This window comes from Gobio gobio (assembly GCF_949357685.1).
Source record: "Gobio gobio genome assembly, chromosome: 22".
NCBI classification, from domain to species: Eukaryota; Metazoa; Chordata; class Actinopteri; order Cypriniformes; family Gobionidae; genus Gobio; species Gobio gobio.
Window position 1 is genome coordinate 25,323,372 of NC_137118.1, and position 24,911 is coordinate 25,348,282.

At 36.8% G+C, this 24,911-nt stretch overlaps 1 protein-coding gene across 1 annotated transcript; it reads left to right on the forward strand.

Moving 5' to 3' along the window:
- Positions 1-375: 375 nt before the first annotated feature.
- il6st (interleukin 6 cytokine family signal transduce) lies at positions 376-23,046 on the forward strand. Its single transcript, XM_079804470.1, has 16 exons — positions 376-497; positions 6,840-6,914; positions 7,003-7,308; positions 8,063-8,201; positions 8,341-8,510; positions 8,628-8,779; positions 9,020-9,179; positions 11,735-11,811; positions 11,898-12,105; positions 14,031-14,225; positions 15,890-16,018; positions 16,132-16,281; positions 16,371-16,511; positions 17,685-17,781; positions 18,943-19,024; positions 21,653-23,046. Exons 2-16 carry the CDS (start codon positions 6,860-6,862, stop codon positions 22,205-22,207), a joined length of 2,616 nt encoding a protein of 871 aa, XP_079660596.1. The 5' UTR covers positions 376-497; positions 6,840-6,859; the 3' UTR covers positions 22,208-23,046.
- Positions 23,047-24,911: the final 1,865 nt, after the last annotated feature.

The following is a 24,911-nucleotide window of genomic DNA, read 5'->3' on the forward strand; positions in this document are numbered from 1 at the left end:
AGGTCTAGCATCAGTAAAGGTGTTAAACCGAAGTTAATCATTCTAATACGTTTTTATAATGAAAATAGGCCCCCTAAAATAGCACTAATTTGTCTGTCACGCATTTTAATGTTATATGTAAATACGCTCAGGAAGTAAGATCATTTTACAGCGTTTTCGGGCAGTGGGCGAGGACTAACTGGAAATCTAATAGATTATGAATCACGAGGCTTATTTAAATGACCGACCGCTCTGCCGACCAATCACGATAAGAGTTTCAGTACCGAGGACGTCTTGGCTCTGCGCATGCTCAGAATGCTTCGATCTATAAAACACAGTAACGTCTTCAGCGAACGTGTGCGCGGTTGCAGGACTTTCCAGATGAATGAGTCATCTGTTCAAATGGGACCGGAAATAAGGACACAGGACGGGCAGAACAGACATGTTGACTTGATCATCCGCGATGTTTTCTAAATATTAAATTCACAGTAATTCATATGATGTGAACAACTCTAAAGGTAGGAAACCATTATAATGCCTCCAACTTATGGTGTTATTGTTATTATTCTCTCATTTGTGATCCTATGATGTTGTTTAGTAAGTTTTATTTTCAACGTCCGTGTAGTTGACGGGGATCGTGTTACTATATTTACGTAAACATGCTGTTTTTGCTCATTCAAGATCATTAGACAAAATATACTTAGTATAAATCATTTTTTGGAGCTGAAACGTACATATTGCTGGTGCCCCTAAAATAAGTGTAATGTAGCCTAATATAATTGGAATAAAAAACACACATATTGTTATCATCTTTTGTAGGTTTAACGAGGGCAAAATTGTGATATGTGGTTTAAAAATTGTTGAATTATGTATTGGATTATTATATATGGATTATGGTTTATCTGCTACCTGTATAACTTATTAAATCTCAACATTATATCATTATAAACAATATATCTATATAATCTGTTTCAATATATGTATTCAGTTAGATAACAGTTGTTCCATTTTCACCATTTTATGTTTTATGTTATTGTTAATTAAAAGGCCTTTTTTTCCACATTAGTCAACACTCCATATCCCAAAATGATCAAATATAACCTAATCACATTATATATATATATATATATATATATATATATATATATATATATATATATATATATATATATATATATATATATATATATATATATATATATATATATATTTATATATATATATATATATATATATATATATATATATATAATGTGTATTATATACACATGCTAAACAAATATCTAAATATGTTACAGTTTAAAACTGTACATATGGATCTTAAGGGGGGCATCTTCCCCCATCCTAGTACTGGATGTGGACCTACATAAAAATTGTTTACAAATGGATATAGTAGCAATTTATTTAGCTTTCTTCAGCAGTCCTCTCTAGCTTCAAGCAGCAGTGCTTTCTCTTCTTGTGGAAAATTCTTCATATGGTAGCACTTTATTATTATTCACAGTCCTGTTCCCCATATACTATATACTTATTATACAATAACTGGGTAATAACTAGGTACTAACACTGACCCTAACCTTAACCCATGTAGTTACCTTATATTACCAGTACTTGTATGTACACTATAAGTACACATACTGTAAAATAAAGTGCTACCTATATTGTTCAGAATGGTCTCTTCATCATCAGCTAAGTGTTAACTGTCGGCAATCGCATGTTTCACATGATTGGCTGACTGTACGCCACTAACGTCACTTTCATGTGCATTGTGAAGTAATCACAAACTCGGGAACAAAATCAGTCAAATATATAAAAAAATTTAAAAAGTAAAATATTCAAATAGGCGCCATCTTTGTTAATAAACCGCAGATTTTAAGTTTAAACCACTACATTCTCTTCTGAAGTCTGAACTCTTAAAACCACATTCCGTGACATAACAACATTAGCGTTCCAAAAAACTTGATGCCAGTTTTTTTTTTTTTTTTGTGCGTTTTCTCCTCCGGCATTGACGCTCTCTGGGATGCTGGAATGCTGCCTGTGTGGAAAACGGTGGACAGTCCCCATGCTGAGACTGCTGGAATACTGAAATTTAAGAAAAATACAAAAAACAGAAAAGTTGTTTGATATAGATAATTTTTTAAATACCCTGAGCCAATATATTCAATATACCCAGTAATATATTCCATATATTCTAATCATTACAATAGGAAAAAAAAACTATTCAGGATTTTTCAGGTTTGTTTCATCAAGACAGTTGTTCCTTTATTTATTTTCCTATTATTACATTAATTAGTTTAATTAGTTTACTTGTTATTAAATATGGCTGTCATATGAACAAAGAACAAAATTTTGGTCCCTATGAGCTGTTATAAATCATACTAAATTATCCTTTGTAAATTTAAAATTGCAGAATGTTTTCTATTGGTTTAAGGTTAGGGGATAGAATGTAAAGTTTGTAAAATCATTATTTCTATGAAGAGTCCCAACACGAAATCCCAATGTTTTCGTGGATAATGTATATATGGATGCTCATTTTTTGTCCAGATCTATTAATTTATCCAAAAATATGTTAAAAATGCTATTCATGCACTGATTCTCTTCTATGACAAGCATGCTTTTCATTTCTGAATTAAAATAGATTTTGAAATTTTTGGTTAGCATAAAGTAAAAAATATCAAATGATACAAATATCCAAAATATCAGGTAATTTGACATTTTTTTAAACTACTTTTTGAAGGAATTTATCTTTTCTTTATTGTGGAAAAACTGAAAATGCTACAATTTAAGGAAGTATTTCTATAACTATTTGCATAATGGTAGGAAAATGAACAGGATGCCTATAAGGAGGGGAATGAGGAGCTAAAGTTAGATGTTGGTCAGTGAGAAATTAACATGCGTGTGCTGTCTTTGTTTATTTTGATTTTGTTCTAGCCTTTTTTGACATTTTCATATATTGATTTGAAAATTTCATCCATTTTGATACGATTCAAACAAACAAACTAACAGGCTTGTCTAAGATGCCAAATGCCTCACCTTAAAGGGGTAATTCACTGCTGGCATGACAGGTTTTAAATAAAACTTGGCTCTCTATTGAGCACAAAGCTTAATTTTTTTATTTATTTAAATCGGTGCTGTGGAGTTTGTGAAAAACTTCAACACCATTCACTTTTGATTTTGGTGCCGTTCCTCTGTTGATCCGACTGTTTGATCAGGAGCTTCACAGAAGCCCTGGAGCTTACCAACATTGTAACAATAATACAAAGCTGGTTGAAAATGGTCAAACTTATCCTTTAAATGTAGATCAGATTTTGGGGGGCGACGATTTCTTTCTTCTGGTGAACACAAAGAAAGATATTTGGAAGAATATTTGTAACCAAGCAGATCTCTGCAGCCATTGACTAGTGGGAAAAAATACTATGGTAGTCAATGTCATTTGAATTAAAACGAATCGTATGTAATTAATGTAAGTAAACTTGAACTGTTACGATTTATGTATGAGTGGTTCCCTACATTTTTACAAGTTTACTGTAATAAGCGAGTGCCCAGAAAGCCGCTTCTTGCATTTACTGCATTGAATTCTCTTTCACTCTTGAACTGACAAATTCACACAAAATGTAGTAGTAAGAAGAAGTAAAAACTCCGTCTTGGCGAGTATCTTAGTAAACATAGCTGGTAATGTCTTTTAAGGGTTAATTCACCCAAAAAGGAAAATTAGCCCATGATTTACTCACCCTCAAGTCATCCTAGGTGTAAATGACAATCTTATTTCAGACGAACACAATCAGAGTTATATTAAAAAATGTCCTGGGGGGGTTAATAAAGGCCTTCTGAAGTGAATCGATGCTTTTGTGTGAGAAAAATATACACATTTAAAATGTTATTAAGTAAAACAACAAGCTTCCGAGAGAACTTCCAAGACAGCGAAAGAACCACAACTGAACTGATGCATGGAACTGGAAGAGCCAGGATATTTATTAATATAACTCTGATTGTGTTCATCTGAAAGAAAAATGTCTTTTACACCTAGGATGACTTGAGGGTGAGTAAATCATGGGCTAATTTTCATTTTTGGGTGCACAAACCTTTTAAGTGAACGTGACGGTTGAGAAATAAAACGCATGCAACTACATTTGATCCGTGCATTCGGTTTTGAACGGACAGCAACTGCTGTTGTGTTTTTACTGAGAAAGGACAAAGAAATCACTCTCTGCTCTTGACTGAATAACTTTTGTAACTTTAATAAAGATGAATCTATATTTAATTTAAACAGTGAAGACTATGCAGTGTCATTTTTTACATTTGATTTAGGGATGCACCGAATATTCGGCCACGGGCATTTTCGGTTTTCGGCCGAAAGACTTTTATCACCGAAACAACATGGCCGAAATGTTGTGATGACGCAAACAGAAACCGCGACCTGCACGTGCTTGCCTGAAGCAACATGTCTGCAGTGTGGACGTATTTCAGTATATCTGACAAACACACACGTCTGCTCCATGCACAAGCACTGACAGCGAGAGCTCATGTTCTCGATGAGAAGAGGACCAGACTTCACTGTGAAACCGAACGCAATCTTTAACAGTGGGCATGTTTTAAGCGCGGAACACACTTCAATCTGGCGGCAGCGCGCGCGCGCGTGAACGCGATCATCTGCGAACGCGATCGATCATCTCTTCCTTAAGAATAAACATGAATGAACATCTAAGGTGTGTTGAGGATACATTACAACTTACTGTCACGTATCATATGTGGTGTAATCGCTCAGTCAGTGTTTCAACGGCAGAAAGACCTCTATATAACTGCTGTAAACTAAACAGTCATGTAGCATCATTTACCTCAGGCACCTCAGTGTCCACAGCTGTTATTTCACTAGAAAAATCAACTCTTTCACTAAATATATGACCTACATTAGCCGTTATATTCATTATATTCTACTTAACCTGTTAATGATATCTTGATTATTTCATGTATGTTTAAATAAAATGACAGACACTGTGTATAAATGATTATATTTCAACAACGAATTGGATAAAAAACTATTTTATAATTAGATTTAGAAGTTATTGCAAAAACTGCCTTATGTGAAGTGTACATGTTTGTGTATTATGTTATTTGAGTGTTGATTATTAGACCTGAAAATACATAGCAACTGAATTTAGGCTAATAGTTTGGGCTCTGTTTTTAACCTTTAATATTAATGTGCAAGTAAGGGCTCCCATATAGTTTAGAGCAATATATTCAATAAACTTTTAGTTATAATTTAATTCATTTAGGGACAGACTTTTTTTTTTAGTTAACCAATAAAAATAAATAAAAAGCCACTTTGTAAAACTGCTGTACCGAACCGTCAGTTTTGTGTACCGCTACACCCCTATTATACAGTTAACATATGGGCTATGGCAGTCTTTGCTTTGATACACTATTATGTTAATGGCCTACAGAGAAAATAGTTGTATCTTTAAGCAGTTGCACTTGTTCTGAATGCACTTTCTTGTAGTAGTCCTGCAGAGAAAATTTTTAAATGCACTAGACCTAAATGCACTTTGTTTTTATGAGAGAACATTTAATTTAAAAACCTTTCGGTAGGCCTGTACATTATTATTTAATGAACACATGAGTGGGGTCAAGTTAAACATTTTAGTTTGAATTTTATTTTATACTGTGCATTGTTGCAATGTGCTAAATAAATATTGGCATAACTTGTAATTGATTTATTCTTTGAAACTTTAATATTAATGTATGCAATTGCAATGCCTTGATTTTAGTAAAGTTAGTACACAGTCATAGTCATAGATGCAATGGTACTAATATTTGGCATAATTTCTTTCGGTGTTTCGGTTTTCGGCTTTCGGCCTTGGTTTCCTCTTTTTCGGTTTTCGGTTTCGGCCAAGAATTTTCATTTCGGTGCATCCCTAATTTGATTAGTTTATTCAATTTCTGTATATCTGAAAACTACTGTTAGAACTATCTGAAAAGAACTGTTTATTTCATTGGTATTTTAGTTGTATTGAATTTATTTGTGCTATTTGTAATTGGATTATTTATTTTTTTACTGACTCTTTAATAATGTTTTAAATGTACATTAATTGGGCTAGTATGCTATAGTATACAAATTGTAATAGAGAATAAAATGTGATATTTCACTGGCATGTAAACATTTGAACCATCCTTAGCAATGAGCTCTGCTGAAGCAGCTCTAAATATACACTGTGCTATTAAATGAAAGATAAAATAAGAAAGTAACAGAGGCATGTATGTACAATACATTTTAACAGGCATAATTAAGCATGAAAATAACTCAACTTTATTTGCTAAACAATTTAAACCAATGAATATGATTCTCTACCTAATATATTTAAAAATTACTAATGCAATGAAAATACTGGTATTGGTATTGGAAAGTATCAAAAATGTAATTATCGGTATCTAGTTCTGTAAAAAGTTGTATTGGTATATCCCCACTAGCTATTGCAGTGGCTCTGGCAAATGTCTGAACATTCAAGGCAATTAAAAGATTTAAATATTGGTCAGTTTTGTTCAAAGCTAGAGTAAGCGATTCTCAAAACGTATTAATGACAGTATGATGGGATGTCACAAATGAAAAGTCTGAAGAAAAAAGAAAGTAATTCAATGATGTAGATAATGGCCAGTTTAGTTGTAAGCCAGAGTGAACGATTAATCATAAAGCAGGTATGATATCAATGGATTGCCTCAAGGGAAAATGGCAGATTGTACTTTTTTTTTTTTACCCCAAATGACACTATACACCATGCACCTATACAGGACATATGTATATACATACTGAATAGTAGGAATGACCACTTTCTGTATTCACTATATCTTTTGATGCCATTTTTTCTCAGAGACCAGTCTTGATGTGACAATGGACACATTACATAATTTCTTCTTACTCTTGATGTTTTTGCACTATGCAATCGGTAAGCCATGTCACTAGTCATTTACTCCCAATTAACAGTTTCTTAATTGTTCTCTTGTGATACTCAGTTTAGTGCTTTGTCCACACAGTTTCCAGTGATGGCTGTGTAAAAATTCTCCCGGACTCCAGAAGTAAGATTCCTGTTGAGGTGGGAAAAAACTTCACAGCGACATGTCACCTGCAGGAGGAATCTGATTACACCTCAGATGACATTGCATGGCTTTTGGGAAACATCAGCATTGGAAAGCAGTATTATCATAAGATAAACAAAACGTCCGTCAGTGTTACTGTTAACATCACCAGTAACATGATGGATTGGTTGTATTGCAAAGCCGCCAGGGAGTCCTTGTCATTCAAAAAACCGTGTATCTATGGAATCGCTCTCCATTCAGGATGTGAGTGTCTTCTCGTCCCAATCGCATCATGTGTTACTTTCTGATTTAAAGGCGGGAATTCTTCCACGCACCAGCTGTGTTTAAGTTTTGCATGTATTGTAGGGTTAGTACGGAGTCCCTAAAAGGACATGGTGAAGGAAAAAAAGATGAGATGGGAGGAAAAATTATGTCAACAATACTTTTGTGTTCTTTGTCCCTTTAGGGGCTCTGTAGGATAGTTCCACCAAAAATAAAAATGCATTGACTTTGTTTCTTCCCTGGAACACAGAGGCGAAATATTGCAGAATATTCACTTTTTCAGTGTATTCCAAGACATTTGTGTCAGGAAAAGACAGACATTTCAGCCGTTACAAGCTTCCCCATTGCCTTAGATTTGAAATTTCGTTAGTCCTCAAGTTCAGTTTCAAATAAAGTATTTTTTCTTCAAAAACCATAATCGGTTATCTGATCTCACACCTGGCACGACAACATCGAATTAAATGAGATATCAAAAATATTTTACAGAAATCATACAGCTTTTGTATGGCTTCAGAACATTTGTTTAATAATGACAATTTTCAGTTTTCAATGAACTTACCCTTTAAGAATCTTTTATTCGTTTGTTTATAAAAATGTTGGAGAAAAGCAGCCTTTCTGTTGTGGGAAATGCCAGAAATGTTTTTCTCTTTCAAGTGTTCTCATTATTTAAAAGCTAATGTATTATTTACTTTTACTTCATTATGTTTTCAATGTTTTTTCTGTTTATGACCTCCAGACCCTCCGGTGAAACCAAATAATCTGACGTGCATTGCTGTGCAGGAGGGCAATGAAATTTCCCCTGACTTAAAATGTTATTGGGAGCCAGGATTGCGGGACCCGCTGCTCGCCACCACTTACACCATTTATGCTGAAGTGTATGTGTGTTTAGTAGCTGTTGTACCTGATAACAATGTATCCGTTTTTACACTTTTAAAAAACTTTGTTTTTTTTATCAAATGACTCAAAATGAAAGACTAGAATATCGTTTATTTCCTCTTCTTTGTCTTTTTATAGAGTTTACTCAACCACATATATTGGCAGCTGTAATCAGAATCTTGCAAGAAGTTGCACCGTCTACCTGAGCACTTTTCCATTTCATATGTCTATGCGTGTGCGGGTTGAAGTAAAGAACGCGCTGGGGTCAGTGTGGTCAGATGACCTTTCATGCTTGGCTTTGGATTTTGGTAAGTCTTCAGCTTTCGCATTAGGAAAGAATGCATTTTACACTTTATATGGATGTGTAACTTCAACTATCTTCTTTACTTTTTTTGCTTTTATTTGTTTTTACATTTGTTTTGTAGCGAAACTCAATCCACCATTGGATGTCCAAGGTCTCGCTGAAAAAAACTTCTCCACATCTCTTATGGTTACTTGGAAACATCCCATGGACAACCTTCTGAAAGTCACTTATGCAATCAGATACTGCCAAGTAGACTCCGATGTTTGGACAGAGGTACGAGAGCCTAGAGCAATTCAGATTTTAAAATGGTCAGGTCATAAACTATGATTTTTTTTTTAATGTGAATAATGATTGTTAGTGAAAAACCTGATGTGATCTTTTGTTTTCAAAACTTATTATTTACCTACCAAAGCATTTCATTATGGTTCAGTGTGGGATTCCATGCATTCCATGTAGTCCTCACATAAAAAAAGGCCCATCTTGTTTTATTCATGAAATTGAACCCTCTTTTAGGTGCCTGAGAGCTTCACCCAAGCGCACACAGAGTCGTTTAGACTGCAGTCTCTGGAGCCTTTCACTGAATACGTGGTACAGATGCGATGCATTCAAGAAGGGCATCAAAGCTACTGGAGTGACTGGAGCGCCAATGCTACAGTTCGCACTGCAGAAGCTAGTATGACCTGTTTTATTCCTAAAGTTATTTACATTTTCTGTGATTGTTTTTATTTGGACCGAACAATGTTGCGAGGACTTCAGAACAATTTCGCGAGGAAGCTATTTTGAAACTAGCTTGCTAAAGTAGTTAAAGGGGCTATGCCAACGTATATGATCCGCTTGTGACAAACTTAAAAAAATGAGACCTTCCCCGACTTCCTAGGTTGTCTATGAAAGCCTGTAAACTGATTTTTATGTGAAGGACTCAAAAGGATGGAGAATCAAAAAGGATGTGACGTTTACGCTCGTTTATGACGTCATGAAATGGATGCTTATACAATGTTCAGGAAAATGCAGAAAGAGCAATTCTGTAGTCAAGTCGTCACCTTTATTTATATGACGCTTTTTACAATGCAGATTTTTTTAGAGCAGCTTCATAGTGTTAATAGCAAAATAATGCAACAAAGTTTGTTTTGGCTGTACAGCAGCTCTAGAAGAAAATAATGTCATTGTCCAGTTTAAAGTGCCCCTATTATGCTATTTTAAAGTTTCCTGATTTTGTTTTGGAGGTCTCCAACATGCATGCATCAAAGGCCCAGTCTGTTGTGATTGGTCTTTGCACTTGTCGGAATTTTATACAACCATTACCATAACTGTACTTCAGCTCTGGAGGCTTTCTCAGTCCTCAGCGAGTGCACACACTGTAAAGACAGTAATGATGACGTCGATTTTACCATATCAATCCGAGCGCGAGTCCGATTATGAAACATTGGAAGAATTAGTTATTTAACCTGAACCTCCATCGCAAACTTGAGCAGGATGTTTCTCAGTGACGGGACTCATTTTTAGGTACATTATGAGATGTTGCAACTGTAATTCCTCCCTATCAGCATTAACAAGTGTGCGTCCATCAACAAACCGATATGTATTCCAGTAAGACCGTAATAACCTGAGTTTGCCAGTTAGGAAACGTACACAATATAAAACACAAAAACACGAATTTTGAACACCCGGTAGAAAATATATACATCAATAATTAATCATACTTACAGTTTGTCATTCGGAAGGGCAATCTGGTCCAAATAAACTGAGTACTGACCCATCTTTCAAGAGCAAGCGTTTTGTGAATCCCTCTGGCATTATGCAAATTTCTTTTCTTGTGATGTATTAAAGACGACTTGTTTAGGCGGTTCAGAGACAATTCTTTCTTTTGGTAGACAATAACTTTATTTATCGGGTACTTTCGACTTTATAAATTTGCAGAACGTTTACATTCACAAACAGCTATATTACACACTGCATGAAATGGCACATTCGAAAAACCATAATGGGGCACTTAAAGTAAGTTCAGTGTTTGATTAATTTCAATTTTTAATGTAAAAATTATTAGTTATTAATTTAGTTATAATTTAGCTCTGTAGAAAACAGTGATGTCGTCATCCAGCTCAGTTCAGTTCTCATACAATGATGTCAATTTAGTACTGTAATGTCAATGCGTCATGCAAAGAAAGTGGATTAATTCAAACTGTAGTCTCACATAGCCAGATCTGTATAGTCCATAGTCTTAAATATACTTTATAATCAAATCTATCATAATAGTGTAATTTTAATGACCTAATCTGTCGACATGATGCCGGTAAATCTCAGAGCTGGTGCAAACATATCCTCATCGCTATGATCAGATGCTTTCTTAACTGCTGTTTTCTCATCTGTCATTTTTGTTTATTTTGTTATTAAAGAGGAAAGCATGTATTTACATATTCATCTAAACGCTCTCAGCAGCATGGACATCCTCGGCATGTTCATTAACAGTATATCGCTGCAAAGGTATTTCCAACTTCTTTTACTTCTAAGCGAAGAACGAAAACTTTGCTGTGAGAACATTTCGCGGTTGTTGAATCACGTTCAGTCTCTTGTATGTTACGTGTGCATGAGTGCGAGCACGGGCAATAAGCTGCTGGCTGCAGTTCGTTTAACGGCCACCGGTGTCGCTAATGACAAGGGTTTATGAATTCTACATATAGCCCCTTCAAGCAACCCTTTTAATAACTAGTTAGCTACTCTACAAGGTACTAACATAAATAGTGTATCTTTCCAGAGATACAACAAACTTATCATTGTTTTAAATCCAAAATATATTTTTGCTGAACCAAAAGATTGTCAACAAAAGAGTTTTAGCATTTAAACTCAGTAAACAGGCTTTGTTTCACAATGCATGCTTTTAAATACAGGAATAAGCGGAGATTGAATCTAAACATACCATTTTACTTAACTCACTAATGACTTGGAGAAGATCATTTACAGTTGTAATGTATGACTAACCAGTTCTATAGAATGAAGCAGACTTTCCAATGCAATATATTAGCGAGTGAGTTTGATTATTCTCTCGAGTCTCGACTTCTTGACAGTAAAGTGTGTGCTAACAGTAAAGCATGCACAAACAACGTGACATTAAAAAGCAGCTGAAGTTAGTAGCATCTCTGCTTAATTACTTCCAGGCATTCAGAAATATTATTCAACATGCATTTGCATTAATATTCATCAGTCGATCTTTACACCATCTTATTTTCTCAGAGCCAGCAAGCGCACCAGATCTGTGGAGAATCATCCAGCCCTCTTCTGATAATAGAAAAGTCACATTAGTATGGAAGGTAATTTCCATTTTTTTTCCACCTGGCAAACAAAATGTTGATGTTTAACATTCAATTGCTACTTTAAATTATGTCTCCTATTACAGCCTCCTGTGAAAGCTAATGGAAAAATACTTAATTATTTCCTGCGAATTGCTCAAGATTCTGGGAAGTTTGAAAGAACCTTTCCAGCAAATAATTTGATGTATTCAATTGAGTTGCCACCAGGAGAAATGGCCAGTATTGAAATAACTGCAGCCAATTCAGTTGCAAAGTCTCCTAAAGCAACTTTATTCATTCCAAGATCAGATCAAGGTATTTTGAAGACTTCAGTATTTTTGATTAGTTACATCTACAGTGAGGAAAATAAGTATTTGAACACCCTGCTATTTTGCAAGTTCTCCCACTTAGAAATCATGGAGGGGTCTGAAATTGTCATCGTAGGTGCATGTCCACTGTGAGAGACATAATCTAAAAAAAAAATCCAGAAATCACTATGTATGATTTTTTAACTATTTATTTGTATGATACAGCTGCAAATAAGTGTTTGAACACCTGTCTATCAGCTAGAATTCTGACCCTCAAAGACCTGTTAGTCTGCCTTTAAATTGTCCACCTCCACTCCATTTATTATCCTAAATTAGATGCACCTGTTTGAGGTGGTTAGCTGCATAAAGACACCTGTCCACCCCATACAATCAGTAAGAATCCAATTACTAACATGGCCAAGACCAAAGAGCTGTCCAAAGACACTAGAGACAAAATTGTACACCTCCACAAGGCTGGAAAGGGCTACGGGGAAATTGCCAAGCAGCTTGGTGAAAAAAGGTCCACTGTGGGAGCAATCATTAGAAAATGGAAGAAGCTAAACATGACTGTCAATCTCCCTCGGACTGGGGCTCCATGCAAGATCTCACCTCGTGGGGTCTCAATGATCCTAAGAAAGGTGAGAAATCAGCCCAGAACTACACGGGAGGAGCTGGTCAATGACCTAAAAAGAGCTGGGACCACCGTTTCCAAGGTTACTGTTGGTAATACACTAAGATGTCATGGTTTGAAATCATGCATGGCATGGAAGGTTCCCCTGCTTAAACCAGCACATGTCCAGGCCCGTCTTAAGTTTGCCAATGACCATTTGGATGATCCAGAGGAGTCGGGGAGAAAGTCATGTGGTCAGATGAGACCAAAATATAACTTTTTGGTCATAATTCCACTAATGAGTACCATCCCAAGAACACCATCCCTACTGTGAAGCATGGGGGTGGTAGCATCATTCTTTGGGGGTGTTTTTCTGCACATGGGACAGGGCGACTGCACTGTATTCAGGAGAGGATGACCGGGGCCATGTATTGCGAGATTTTGGGGAACAACCTCCTTCCCTCAGTTAGAGCATTGAAGATGGGTCGAGGCTGGGTCTTCCAACATGACAATGACCCGAAGCACACAGCCAGGATAACCAAGGAGTGGCTCTGTAAGAAGCATATCAAGGTTCTGGCGTGGCCTAGCCAGTCTCCAGACCTAAACCCAATAGAGAATCTTTGGAGGGAGCTCAAACTCCGTGTTTCTCAGCGACAGGCCAGAAACCTGACTGATCTAGAGAAGATCTGTGTGGAGGAGTGGGCTAAAATCCCTCCTGCAGTGTGTGCAAACCTGGTGAAAAACTACTTGAAACGTTTGACCTCTGTAATTGCAAACAATACTTATTCAAATTCTTATTTGCAGCTGTATCATACAAATAAATAGTTAAAAAATCATACATTGTGATTTCTGGATTATGTCTCTCACAGTGGACATGCACCTACGATGACAATTTCAGACCCCTCCATGATTTCTAAGTGGGAGAACTTGCAAAATAGCAAGGAGTTCAAATACTTATTTTCCTCACTCTATCTATCTATCTATCTATCTATCTATCTATCTATCTATCTATCTATCTATCTATCTATCTATCTATCTATCTATCTATCTATCTATCTATCTATCTATCTATCTATCTATCTATCTATCTATCTATCTATCTATCTATCTATCTATCTATCTATCTATCTATCTATCTATCTATCTATCTATCTATCTATCTATCTATCTATCTATCTATCTATCTATCTATCTATCTATCTATCTATCTATCTATCTATCTATCTATCTATCTATCTATCTAAACTGAATTATAGATGGTCATTGGTCAGATAAGAGAAAATGGGCATATGTAACGTGTGATGATTTGTGTGATTCATCAGAGCTTCCTGGTGTGAAGAGTCTGAGCTGGTTGGTGCGTGATGAAGAGCTGCAGGTGGAGTGGAGTAGAGTTCCTCCTCTTCCTAGCGGTGCTCATCTCTCTGGATACCTGCTGGAGTGGGTGAATGTGCATCAAAGAGACCTTCATCCACACTGGCAGAAAGTTCCTCACAATGTCAACACCACCACACTAACCGGTACCAGCTCTATATTTTCTAAAGCTCTTATAAGTTGGCCCTCATCTGTGCATATTTCTTTATATTTGAATCCACTGATTTTCAGTACCATAGCTGCGGGATGGATTTAAAAATGCTAAATTTGTTGACTTGAGCAGTGCCTATTACATTGTTCAGTTTTTCCCTTTTGTTTAAACAACATTAATTCAGTCCTTAAAATGCAAGTTTGTTTAGAAGTTATGAGGTATAACAACAACTTGCTTAGTACTAATTAGACCTGTTACATGCATCTTGTGTCTGTAGCATGTTTGCCTGCAGTTATTGCTGTTAACCGCGGTGCTTTTGACTCTCAAGGGGAAGTCACTGTTTCACACTGGGTTAGTGGGTGGTATAAAACATTCTAGAGCTGCATGATTCTGGATAAATTGAGAATCATGATTTTTTTTCCAGTTTAAAATAGAGATGATTCTCCCACAATTCTGAACAGACAACTAAACAAAATAACATAATTTACTAGAGGTTCTGACAAAATGTTAATTGATGGAGTTAACACAGTTTCTGCCAATCTCATGTTAATCTTGAGTACCTATAGATTAGTATTGCATCATTCATATCTCCAAAGAGTCTTTACTTTTATCAGATTTTAAAAAAAAAGATACGCTGTACCGATTCTTCCTGAAAACAGCCGAACTCGTGAAGGCAAACTCTTGCTCTGGCTTAGCTTGGCTCTGGAGAAGTGCTCATACAAGGAATTCCGCTCTTTGACGTCATACAGGGCCATACTCGAAAAAAACTTTCCGAAACTTGTTCAAATCCTGGAGTGTATTTGGCACAGAGATATTCTGTCATATGTCCAACTCATTTTTAGAAATTTTTGCCATTTTTAGCAGGAGAATTCAAGTCTTTAAAGGTGTAAATAAGTCAGAATGCATGAAATAGCTTTAGACTCGCCCCTTTAAAATGTTTAATTAATCTGAATTATAGATTTTTTTTTGGTTCGATTGAATTATTCAATGACTCGCTCATAAATGCTTCACTTTTTCATTACTGGATGAATCAGCGTTTGGAACAAATCTCTTAAATGAATGATTCAATGACAAATACATTTTTGTCGCCACCTACTGGCATAATGATGTTATTGATACAATTGTTATTTGAAGCGCCAAGTTACTTTCAAAAGGTGATTTGCTCTATTTTGACATCAGTGTTTATATTCGAAATATAAACTTTTATCCCAGTACTTCTGTATATTCTGAATGATTGTAAGATTACAATACTGTGTAATACTGTGTGGTTGAAAAGACTGTTAGTGAAGCTGTTTCCTATACCTATAAATGACAACTACTCTCTTGGGATCAAAATGCAGTTCTAAATGTTCGGATCATTGCCATTTATGATTGAGATTGCATGGGTGTTTGAATCAAGATTGCGAACTTTTTAACGATTAATCATGCAGCTCTACAACATTCTCAAATACATGAAAGATGTGTGTATATTTAATATTGGACTTGGCCAATAATAGAATCATATTCTAAATTCTCTCTCTCTCTCTCTCTCTCTCTCTCTCTCTCTCTCTCTCACACACACACACACACACACACTCACACACACCGTTCAGTTTCATTGTTTTTGAGAGCAATGTAGCTACCATTTAAGGTGACCAAAGTCTTTGCCCCTTTCCCAAGGTTTTGAAAAAATGAAGAGGTACAATGTATCAGTGTATCCAATTTACAAGCAATCCATATCAGGAAGACCAGTAACCGTGCAGGTAGCAGGAAGACCAGTAACCGTGGCGGCCTACATTCAACAAGAATGTATGTATCTCTAATATGTCACAAATTTAAATTTCATTTTAAGTTCATGCAGCTTTCTCATAAAGGACACATTACCGAAGTATACTTTTATAACAGCTTTGTCTTTTTTCTAGCTCCAGAAAAGGGCCCCACTGCCACAGTTACAAAATCCAAGAAAAATAGTGCTGAGCTGACATGGGAGGAAATTCCCCTGGACAGTCAGCATGGATTCATCACCAACTACACCATATTCTATAGGACCGGGAACACTGAGCACTGGCAATGTATGTTAACACATGATGGTTTTGTATAATGTGTGATGAAATGAGTGTGATGATTTCACAAGCAGATCTTTATCAAATGTTTTTGGCAGCTGTGGCAGTGGATGCGAACATCCACTCACATGTACTGACTGATCTGGCCAGTGAAACAGATTATGTGGTTCACATCATGGTATCAACAGTAGCAGGCTCCAAAAATGGATCCGACTTTAATTTCAAAACAATGAAGTATGGTATGTCTTTTATCCTAATTTTTTTCCATTTCTTATTAAATGCTTAATGATGCCAGACTTTTATTGTAGGGGTGTAATGGTACACGTTTTCCTACCAAACCGTCTCGGTACAGGAATTCCGGTACTATGCACGTGTGTACCGAACGGTTCCGAATGCAATCTTTAATCGTTAACAGTCGGCTTGTTTTAAGCGCGGAACATACTTTAATCCGAGGTTCCCACATGAACATATTAAATATTCAGTCCATTTTATCACGAAATTGCCATTTTGACGCTCTTTAATGTGACGTGACAGATCACTGTATAGGTTTGTCAGTTCAAGCAGCGGTGCAGCGTGCAAGTGAACGCGATCATCTCTTCCTAAAGAATAAACATGAATTAATATCTTAAGGTATGTTGAGGATACATTAAAACTTACTGAAACGTATCATATGTGGTGTAATCGCTCAATCAGTGTTTCAGCAATGGAAGACGTCAATAAAACAGCTTGTAAACAATGTCACGTAGCATCAAATTTACCTCACAAGTCAATCAGTGTCGTCAGCTGGATAGTTCACTAGAGAAATGAACTCTTTCACTAAATATATGCAGTATATTAGCCTATATATATTAATTATATTCTACTGAGCCTGTTAGTGATGTTGTGATTATTTAATGTATGTTTAAATAAATCTGTCATGAAAATGACAGACACTGTATAAATGATTATTTCAACAACGAATTGAAGAAAAAACTATTTTATTATTAGATTTAGAAGTTAATGCAATAACTGCCTTATGTGAAGTTTACATGTTTGCTTACTATGTGTTATTTGAGTGTTGATTATTATATCTAAACATGAATATCAGCTGAATTTAGGCTAATAGTTTGGGCTCTGTTGTTAACCTTTAATATTATAGTAATGTGCGAGTAAGGGCTCCCTATATAGTTTACAGCATTATCTTTAAGAAACGTTTAGTTATAATTTAATTAATTTAAGGACAGACACTTTTTTTTTTTTTTTAGTAAACCACTGTTTAATAAAATAAATAAAAAGCAATTTTGTAAAACTGCTGCACCGAACCGTCAGTTTGTGTACCGTTACACCCCTATTTTATTGTGATTGTAACAAGAAACAAGCTTAAGATACTAAAGGATGTGACATGCGTTGACGCATTTGTTTCTTGATTGTAGGTGATGGAGAGGTGGAGGTGATTGTAGTTGTGGTTTGCCTCAGCTTCCTGTTCCTGACCGTCTTTATCATTATGTTCTGCCTTCGGAAAAGAGAAGTGTGAGTCATGACTTTTTTCCGCTCTCAAAATGAAACGCAAAGCAAAACTTCAACTTAAACTCATCACTTCAGTTCAACCTTTGGTCTGGAAATGCTTACAAGATTGCCTAATACTGCCTAATTGCTTTTACAGTCTTCGTAAACTTTGTGCAAAATGTGTACACACTTTAGAAGTTTATTTAAAATAATTAAATCAAGAAGTAAATACAGTAAGAAGAAAAGTCATGTTTTTCACTCATTTTAATTTTTCACTAAATGAAAACAAGAAAGTATTTTATCACATATTTAAATTACTCAATGAGAGTTACTATTTTAACATTTCTTTATTAAAGGTAAATTATTACGTTACTTTTATTACTGATTTAATTCACTACAACGACAATATGTAAAGTTCCAAAAAGGACAAAAAAATAATTTGTGAAACACAAAAGAGACGTTTAGCAGAATGTTCGCACCAATTTTTTTCTATATAATGAAAGTAAATTATGACCAGGTGCTGTTAGGCATTCAAAAAAGACAAAAAGGCAGCAAAAAAATCTCAATTTTATTCATTGGTTATATTCCAAACCTTCTAGGGTCATGGACCTTATGTGGGAAAACAAGTGAAATGAAAATTGTTATTATTCACTGATAATCTTCTCTGGCACAGCTCGTAGTTCTCATTCTTGTAGATATTTAAACAAGGGAAGTTGAACCATGTCAGGTTTGCACCAGGTTTGATGTTAATGATGCCATACATGGTTGATTCCTACTGCGTGTGTCTTGTAATGGATCACCAATTTTTGCATATTCAAATAGCTTGAATGAGAGTTGTGAGTTATGCCGTTGAGGTATATTTAGTGCAAGTGTCCTGCAAAGTACTTTTTGTGATACTTTTAATAGTGCTTTTTGTCTTTATTGGAGCTTGACATTCCAAAAAAATCCCACAAGGCGTAGAAGGATTGTAAAACTAGTCTAATGATATGCTATTTAGGTAACTTAAAAAAGCACCAAATTCAAGTTCGTTAAAATTATGATAGCATTTATGACATTGCTTATGGCCATAAATAGCTCCAAATATATATGGATGTGAATGTTAGATATATCACCTAGCCCTGATTATAACAGAAGTGAATGGTGCTGTGTGGTGTTGAATGTCATTATTTTCTCCTCTCTGTTCAGGATTAAGCAGCTGTTGTGGCCGCAGGTCCCAGACCCGTCTGACAGCTCTATTGCCCACTGGTCACCTGATTTCCCTGTAAAGGTCAGTGAACTATAAAGCATCAAAATGACTTATGGGTGAATTTCACAAAAACGTTGTCCAGAAAATAAATAATATTTTGCATTTGGAGAATTAAACCTTTTGTTTATATCTCCCACATCTCATATATACAGTTGCAAGAAAAAGTATGTGAAGAATCCGCTTGGAGAATCTGTGAAAATGTGACTAATTTTAATAAAATAAGAGAGAATTAAAAATGCATGTTATTTTTTTTATTTAGTACTGTCCTGAATAAGATATTTTACATAAATATTTTTTACATAGTCCACGAGACAAAAAAATTGCTGAATTTATCAAAAGTTTATGTACCCTTGATTCTTAATACTGTGTCGTTACCTGGATGATCCACGGCTGTTTTTTTGTTTTCTGATGGTTGTTCTTGAGTCCCTTGTTTGTCCTGAGCAGTTCAACTGCCCAATGTTCTTCAGAAAAATCCTTCAGGTCCTGCAAATTCTTCGGTTTTTTTCAGCATCTTTGCATATTGGAACCCTCTCCAGCAGTGAATGTATGATTTTGGGATCCATCTTTTCACACTGAGGACAATTAAGGGACTCAAACACAACTATTAAAAAAGGTTCAAACATTCACTGATGCTCCAGAAGGAAACACGATGCATTAAGAGCCGAGGGGTGAAAACTAGGTCAATTGTAACTAAGTCTTCAGGGAAACATGTAAGTATCTCCTGTTGCTTCTGAAGGTACTAAATGAAAAAAGCTGATATTTAAACAAAATAAGACAAACTTGGACATCTTCATCCTGTTAAAAAGTGTTCACCCCCGGCTCTTAATGCATCGTCTTTTTTTCTGGAAACTCACACAGAACTGTTAATGCTTGGGTTCCAGGTTAAAAATACATTGTAAATGTAAATAAAAATGCAGCCGTGTCATGGGTCATATAACACATGTGCACCAGTATGTGAAATGTACAGTGACCAGAAAGGGACTTTGTTTACTTTCTTTTGTTGTGGCCACGACATATTAAATCAAGGGAACGTGATAATATATCATGGATACGTCTCGTTACGATTATAACCTTGGTTCCCTGAGAAGGGAACGAGATGCTGCATTTGATGGCGATGCTATCGGAACGCCTCTGTTTGATTTTGTCTATAGCACATGCATAATCACTCATTGGTGGAGTGTCATAACATGATGCATGACGTTGTAACTAGGAAACTATAAAGGACACCAGGACCAAACATCATCAGCTTCTGATTGGCTGAAGGAAGTTGCTGCGACGCGTCGCAGCATCTCATTCGCTTCTCACGGGAACCAGGGTTACAGTTGTAACCGAGACGTTCCCTATTTAAGGGAAACTTTCACTGCGTCTGATGACACTATTGGAACGTTATTACCCACTACGCCATACTGATAAGTGCCTGTCCTAGTATTCCCACTTCAAGGCGTAGTCTCTTTCTGGAGAGAGCTTTAGAATTTAAGAGAGACCAGAGTTCACGAGTTGGTCCCCCTCAGGAGCCAAACCCACAGGTCCACAACTCCGACAGGGGGTGTAAGATTGTGCCCCCTGCCTGGAAAAGGAGATCTCTCCTAAGAGGAAAGGGGAGCCGTCGAGGAGAGTCATTAGGTATGAAAACCATACTACTAACAGTATACTACTAACAGCAGACAAACCCCTTGCGAACTCTCTAGACTTCCTGGGAGCAGAGCGACTGTGGGAAATGTGTACAGACGGCCATGTCTGCACCATGAGATCCAACCCTAGTGGAGCTAGATGCATGAGGGAGAACCAAAGCGGACAGTGAGTTGTTTCCACTGATGTAAACAGATCCACTTCCGCTTGGCCAGACCTTTCTCAAATCAACTCCACTGTCATGGGGTGTAGTCTCCATTCCCCGGGCCTCAGCCCCTGCCTTCACAGAATGCCTGCTCCCTGATTCAGGTCCCCAGGGATGTAGATTGCCCTCACTGAGAGCAACTTGCCCTGGGCCACAGGAGGATTTGTTGTGCCAGTCTGCAAAGAAGGCGCGACTGCAGAGCCCCCTGATGATTTATGAGACTACCGATGTGTTTTCTGTCCAGACAAGAACATGGTTAGCCTCTGAGATCTGGCAAAAAGTACCTCAGTGCTAGAAATGCAACCATCATCTTCAGGCAATTTGTGTGCCATTAAAAAAGTTGATGGCCTCTTCACAGACCCAGAGTTGAGTGTCCGCCTAGAGTCGATCCCCAGCCTGTGAGGGAAGTGTCTGCTGTAAGCATTTTGTTACGACAAGCCACTCCCAGCACAGGTCCCTGAAACAATAACACATCTTGTTATTTGGCATGATTTTCAGTTGGGTGGCGTGTGAGAGATCCCGAAAGCATGTTTCTCATCGAGGAATGCTTGGTTGTTTTCATTTATATAAGGGCTGAGTACAACAATTTTAAAAGTTATATGTTGGGGTGGAAATGAATAACATAATTCTTTTGAATATTGTGGTCAATTATGACCTGGGCATGTACATATTTAGTTTTGCGAGATTCACACTTACTAAACAATGTATATTGTAACACAAGTAATGGCATACTCCTCAAAACTGCATTTACGGTGTGTTGGGACGTATTTAAGTAGCCTGGTACACAAAGGTAACGCCTTTAAAATTCTCAACAGGCCGATATGCCCAAAGAAGATGTTAGCGTGGTGGAAGTGGACGTGTTTGATGGAAAGTCTTTGTGCGAGGAAGACAAAGCCGTGCTGCCTCTGAAGAAAGACAAGTATCTCTCTGAGGAGCACAGCAGCGGCATCGGAGGCTCGTCCTGCATGTCGTCCCCTCGCCACAGCGTGTCTGACAGCGACGAGAGCGACTCTGGTCAGACCACGGCCAGCACCGTGCAGTACTCCTCAGTGGTGGCAAGCGGGTACAAGGGCCAAACGCCCAACCATCAGCCTCCTGTGTTTGCACGCTCTGAGTCCACCCAGCCGCTTCTGGACTGCGAGGAACATCCAGACCTTCTCAACGAGAGTGGTGGCCACTCCAGGAACTCTTACTTCAGACGAGGCAGAGAACTTGAGCCGGGCGCCCTCACTCAGGATTGCGAGGAGCCGAATGGAATCTCTCTTACTTTCTGTCCAGTGCAGGAGGAAGAGATGTCTCCTATCGTAGAGGATTCGCCCGCCTCCGGCGTATGTTACATGCCTCAGCAAAACGGCTATCGACCTCAATAAAGTAAAACATTCTTACTGACGCTGGCTCTTTGGAGATGGCCCTAAGCTATTTAGTGTCTTTTTTTTTGTCATGAACTTTCAATTTTAATGGGATTTGTTGATGAACTTAAGTTCCACATTTTAATGGGATTTGTTGATGAACTTAAGTTCCACATTTTAATGGGATTTGTTGATGAATTTAAGTTTCACATTTTAATGGGATTGCAATTGCAAGCTTACGCCAGACATGTATGGTAACACTAGACCGCTCCCCAATGAAGCTGTCTGCACTTCAAGACATCACACTGCCATGTGCCTTTTATGGACGAACACTCGTTGCTTTTTTTTTGCTTCCTTTGTCTAATTGAAATGCGATGTTGCTGTTGTTTTGAACCACATTTATACCGTAGCTTGTTTTGCTATAAATTAGTCAAAGTTCATTTTTAACCAATGGATTTTGGTTTTCATTTTACTTTGGCTGGCAAGGTGATTGCCAGCCTCAAGTTGCAATGTAATTTTCCTCGCTTCCAATATAGACAGTGTTGATTAGAAAATAATGAACACTGTGCCATGGAGCATTATGTTATTGACATTATTGATTATGGTATTGCGAATATTCACATTTTTACAACATGCAACAGAATGTAAACCCTAGCTTGAGTTAACCCTGCTTTCATGTTCCTCGTGATAATTTTCTCCAGGATAAAACTAACACTACGTTGAAATGTCAGTTATGAAATGCAAATATTTCATTGTATGCCTTATCAAATGTATCCACGTATCTGAGTGATTTATTTGCTTATATCATTGCATCACTGGTATATATCACTGATACTAGGTTAAATAAAGACTTATTCAAATGTTTTGTAGTCTTATGGTTCACTGGTGGCACCAAACAATCACTTCGCAAACAGCAACATAGTGTCGGCCCAGATCCGGCCCACATCTGGTACACATGGATTCCACACATACCAGATTTGGGCCGGATCTGGGCTATATTGCTGTCTGGGGCGGCTTCTCTGATTGGCTGTGTCCCACTTCAGGATTGTGGGAAATGCAGTACTTTGCCTTTAACTTGGCAAAATTATAAGTTTTTATTTTGGTACAACAAAGTTTTGAGAAACTGTTATAAGCAATGAAAAATTTAACCATTATAAAACTAATATCTGAGATGTATATACACATCGATCAGTTATAACCAGTGTTGGGGAAAGTTACTTTGAAAAGTAATGCATTACAATATTGCGTTACTCCCTTAAAAAGTAACTAATTGAGTTACTTGGTTACTTTTTAAGAAAAGTAATGCGTTACGTTACTTTTGCGTTACTTTTTCTCACCTGGGCTGGGCTTGTTTTTGTTTTGTTTTTTATAACAAAAAAGTTATATTTTTGTGCAACGGTAAAGACCTCTTCATACCAAAATTGAAATAATAAAAACGGTAAGAATGCAAATTCACGCATGAACAGTAGAGGGCGCAGCTCTGCTCTGCTGTGCTTCCATTCTGGAAAATGGTAGAATAGGATGCAGGAGAAAAACGTTTTACCAATAAAAACAAAAAATCTAGTAAATTTCATCATCAAAGGTCAGCAGCAAGACATTGGTAAATTAAATATAAAGGTAGATTATGCATAAAAATAGTTGTTTTATTTAACATTTAATTATTGGAGGTTTGCATAGTACTGATTTTATTCATTTTGAGGAGTACAGAATCTTTATTGTGCAAGTTAAATAAATGCTCACATTTAGTCTGGAACTACAATAACCATCATGTTTACACACAACGCCTCTGCACTTATTTTTCTCAACATGGGGGCAGGAGAGCTGTCAGTCAAATTAATGTGAAAAAGTAACTTGCGTTACTTTTTTAAAAAAGTAACTCAGATATTTTGTTGTAAATTTGAAAAGTAATACGTTACTTTACTAGTTACTTGGAAAAAGTAATATTATTACGTAACTCAAGTTACTTGTAATGAGTTACCCCCAACACTGGTTATAACATTATGACCTAATATAATACCACATACCCCTGAAGGTGTGCTGTGGTATCTGGCACCAGCAAATCCTTTAAGTCCTGTTAGTTGCGAGGTGGGTCCTCCATGGATCGGACTTGTTTGTTCAGCACATCCCACAGATGCTCGATTGGACTGAGATCTGGGGAATTTGAAGGCCAAGTCAACACCTTGGAAGCCACCAAACTCGTGCACCTCAAACTGTTTTTGCTTTGTGGCAGGGCTCATTATCCTGGTGAAAGAGGCCACAACCACCAGGGAATACCGTTTCAATGAAAGGGTCTACATGATCTGCAACAATGCTTAAGTAGGTGGTACGTGTTGTTAGGGGACAACAGTTTAGGACCCAATACCAGTTGTGAAGAAAGAAGACCAACTATGCAGCAAACATTTTAAAATTAGCCTGGAAAATAACTACAAATTAATCAATTACAAGAATACCCTAGGCTACTTGTTCAAAATAAAACAGCCTGCATGGTTTTTCAAAAAGTAAAAAAAATGGTGCTCTTTCATATGGTAGGCCTAATGATATTAATTTGGGGGCGTTTACAAGGCGGAGATCTGAAACCATTCAGCTACGCACAATTTCAAGATCATTTGCGATTTATACTTCACATGCGAAAGAGAGGCGTACGCACGTTTCTTTGTGCGTACGTTCGTTTCCCGGAATCATACGTACACACATTTCAGAAATGATCTTGGATCAAACGTAGGAC

Bases quoted from the DNA above. Each gene is read 5' to 3' on its own strand.
- il6st (XM_079804470.1), top strand. From the start codon at position 6,860: ATGGACACATTACATAATTTCTTCTTACTCTTGATGTTTTTGCACTAT. The intron at 12,106-14,030 runs GTATTTTGAAGA...GTGATTCATCAG, and splicing joins CATTCCAAGATCAGATCAAG to AGCTTCCTGGTGTGAAGAGT. The intron at 16,282-16,370 runs GTATGTTAACAC...TGTTTTTGGCAG, and splicing joins GAACACTGAGCACTGGCAAT to CTGTGGCAGTGGATGCGAAC.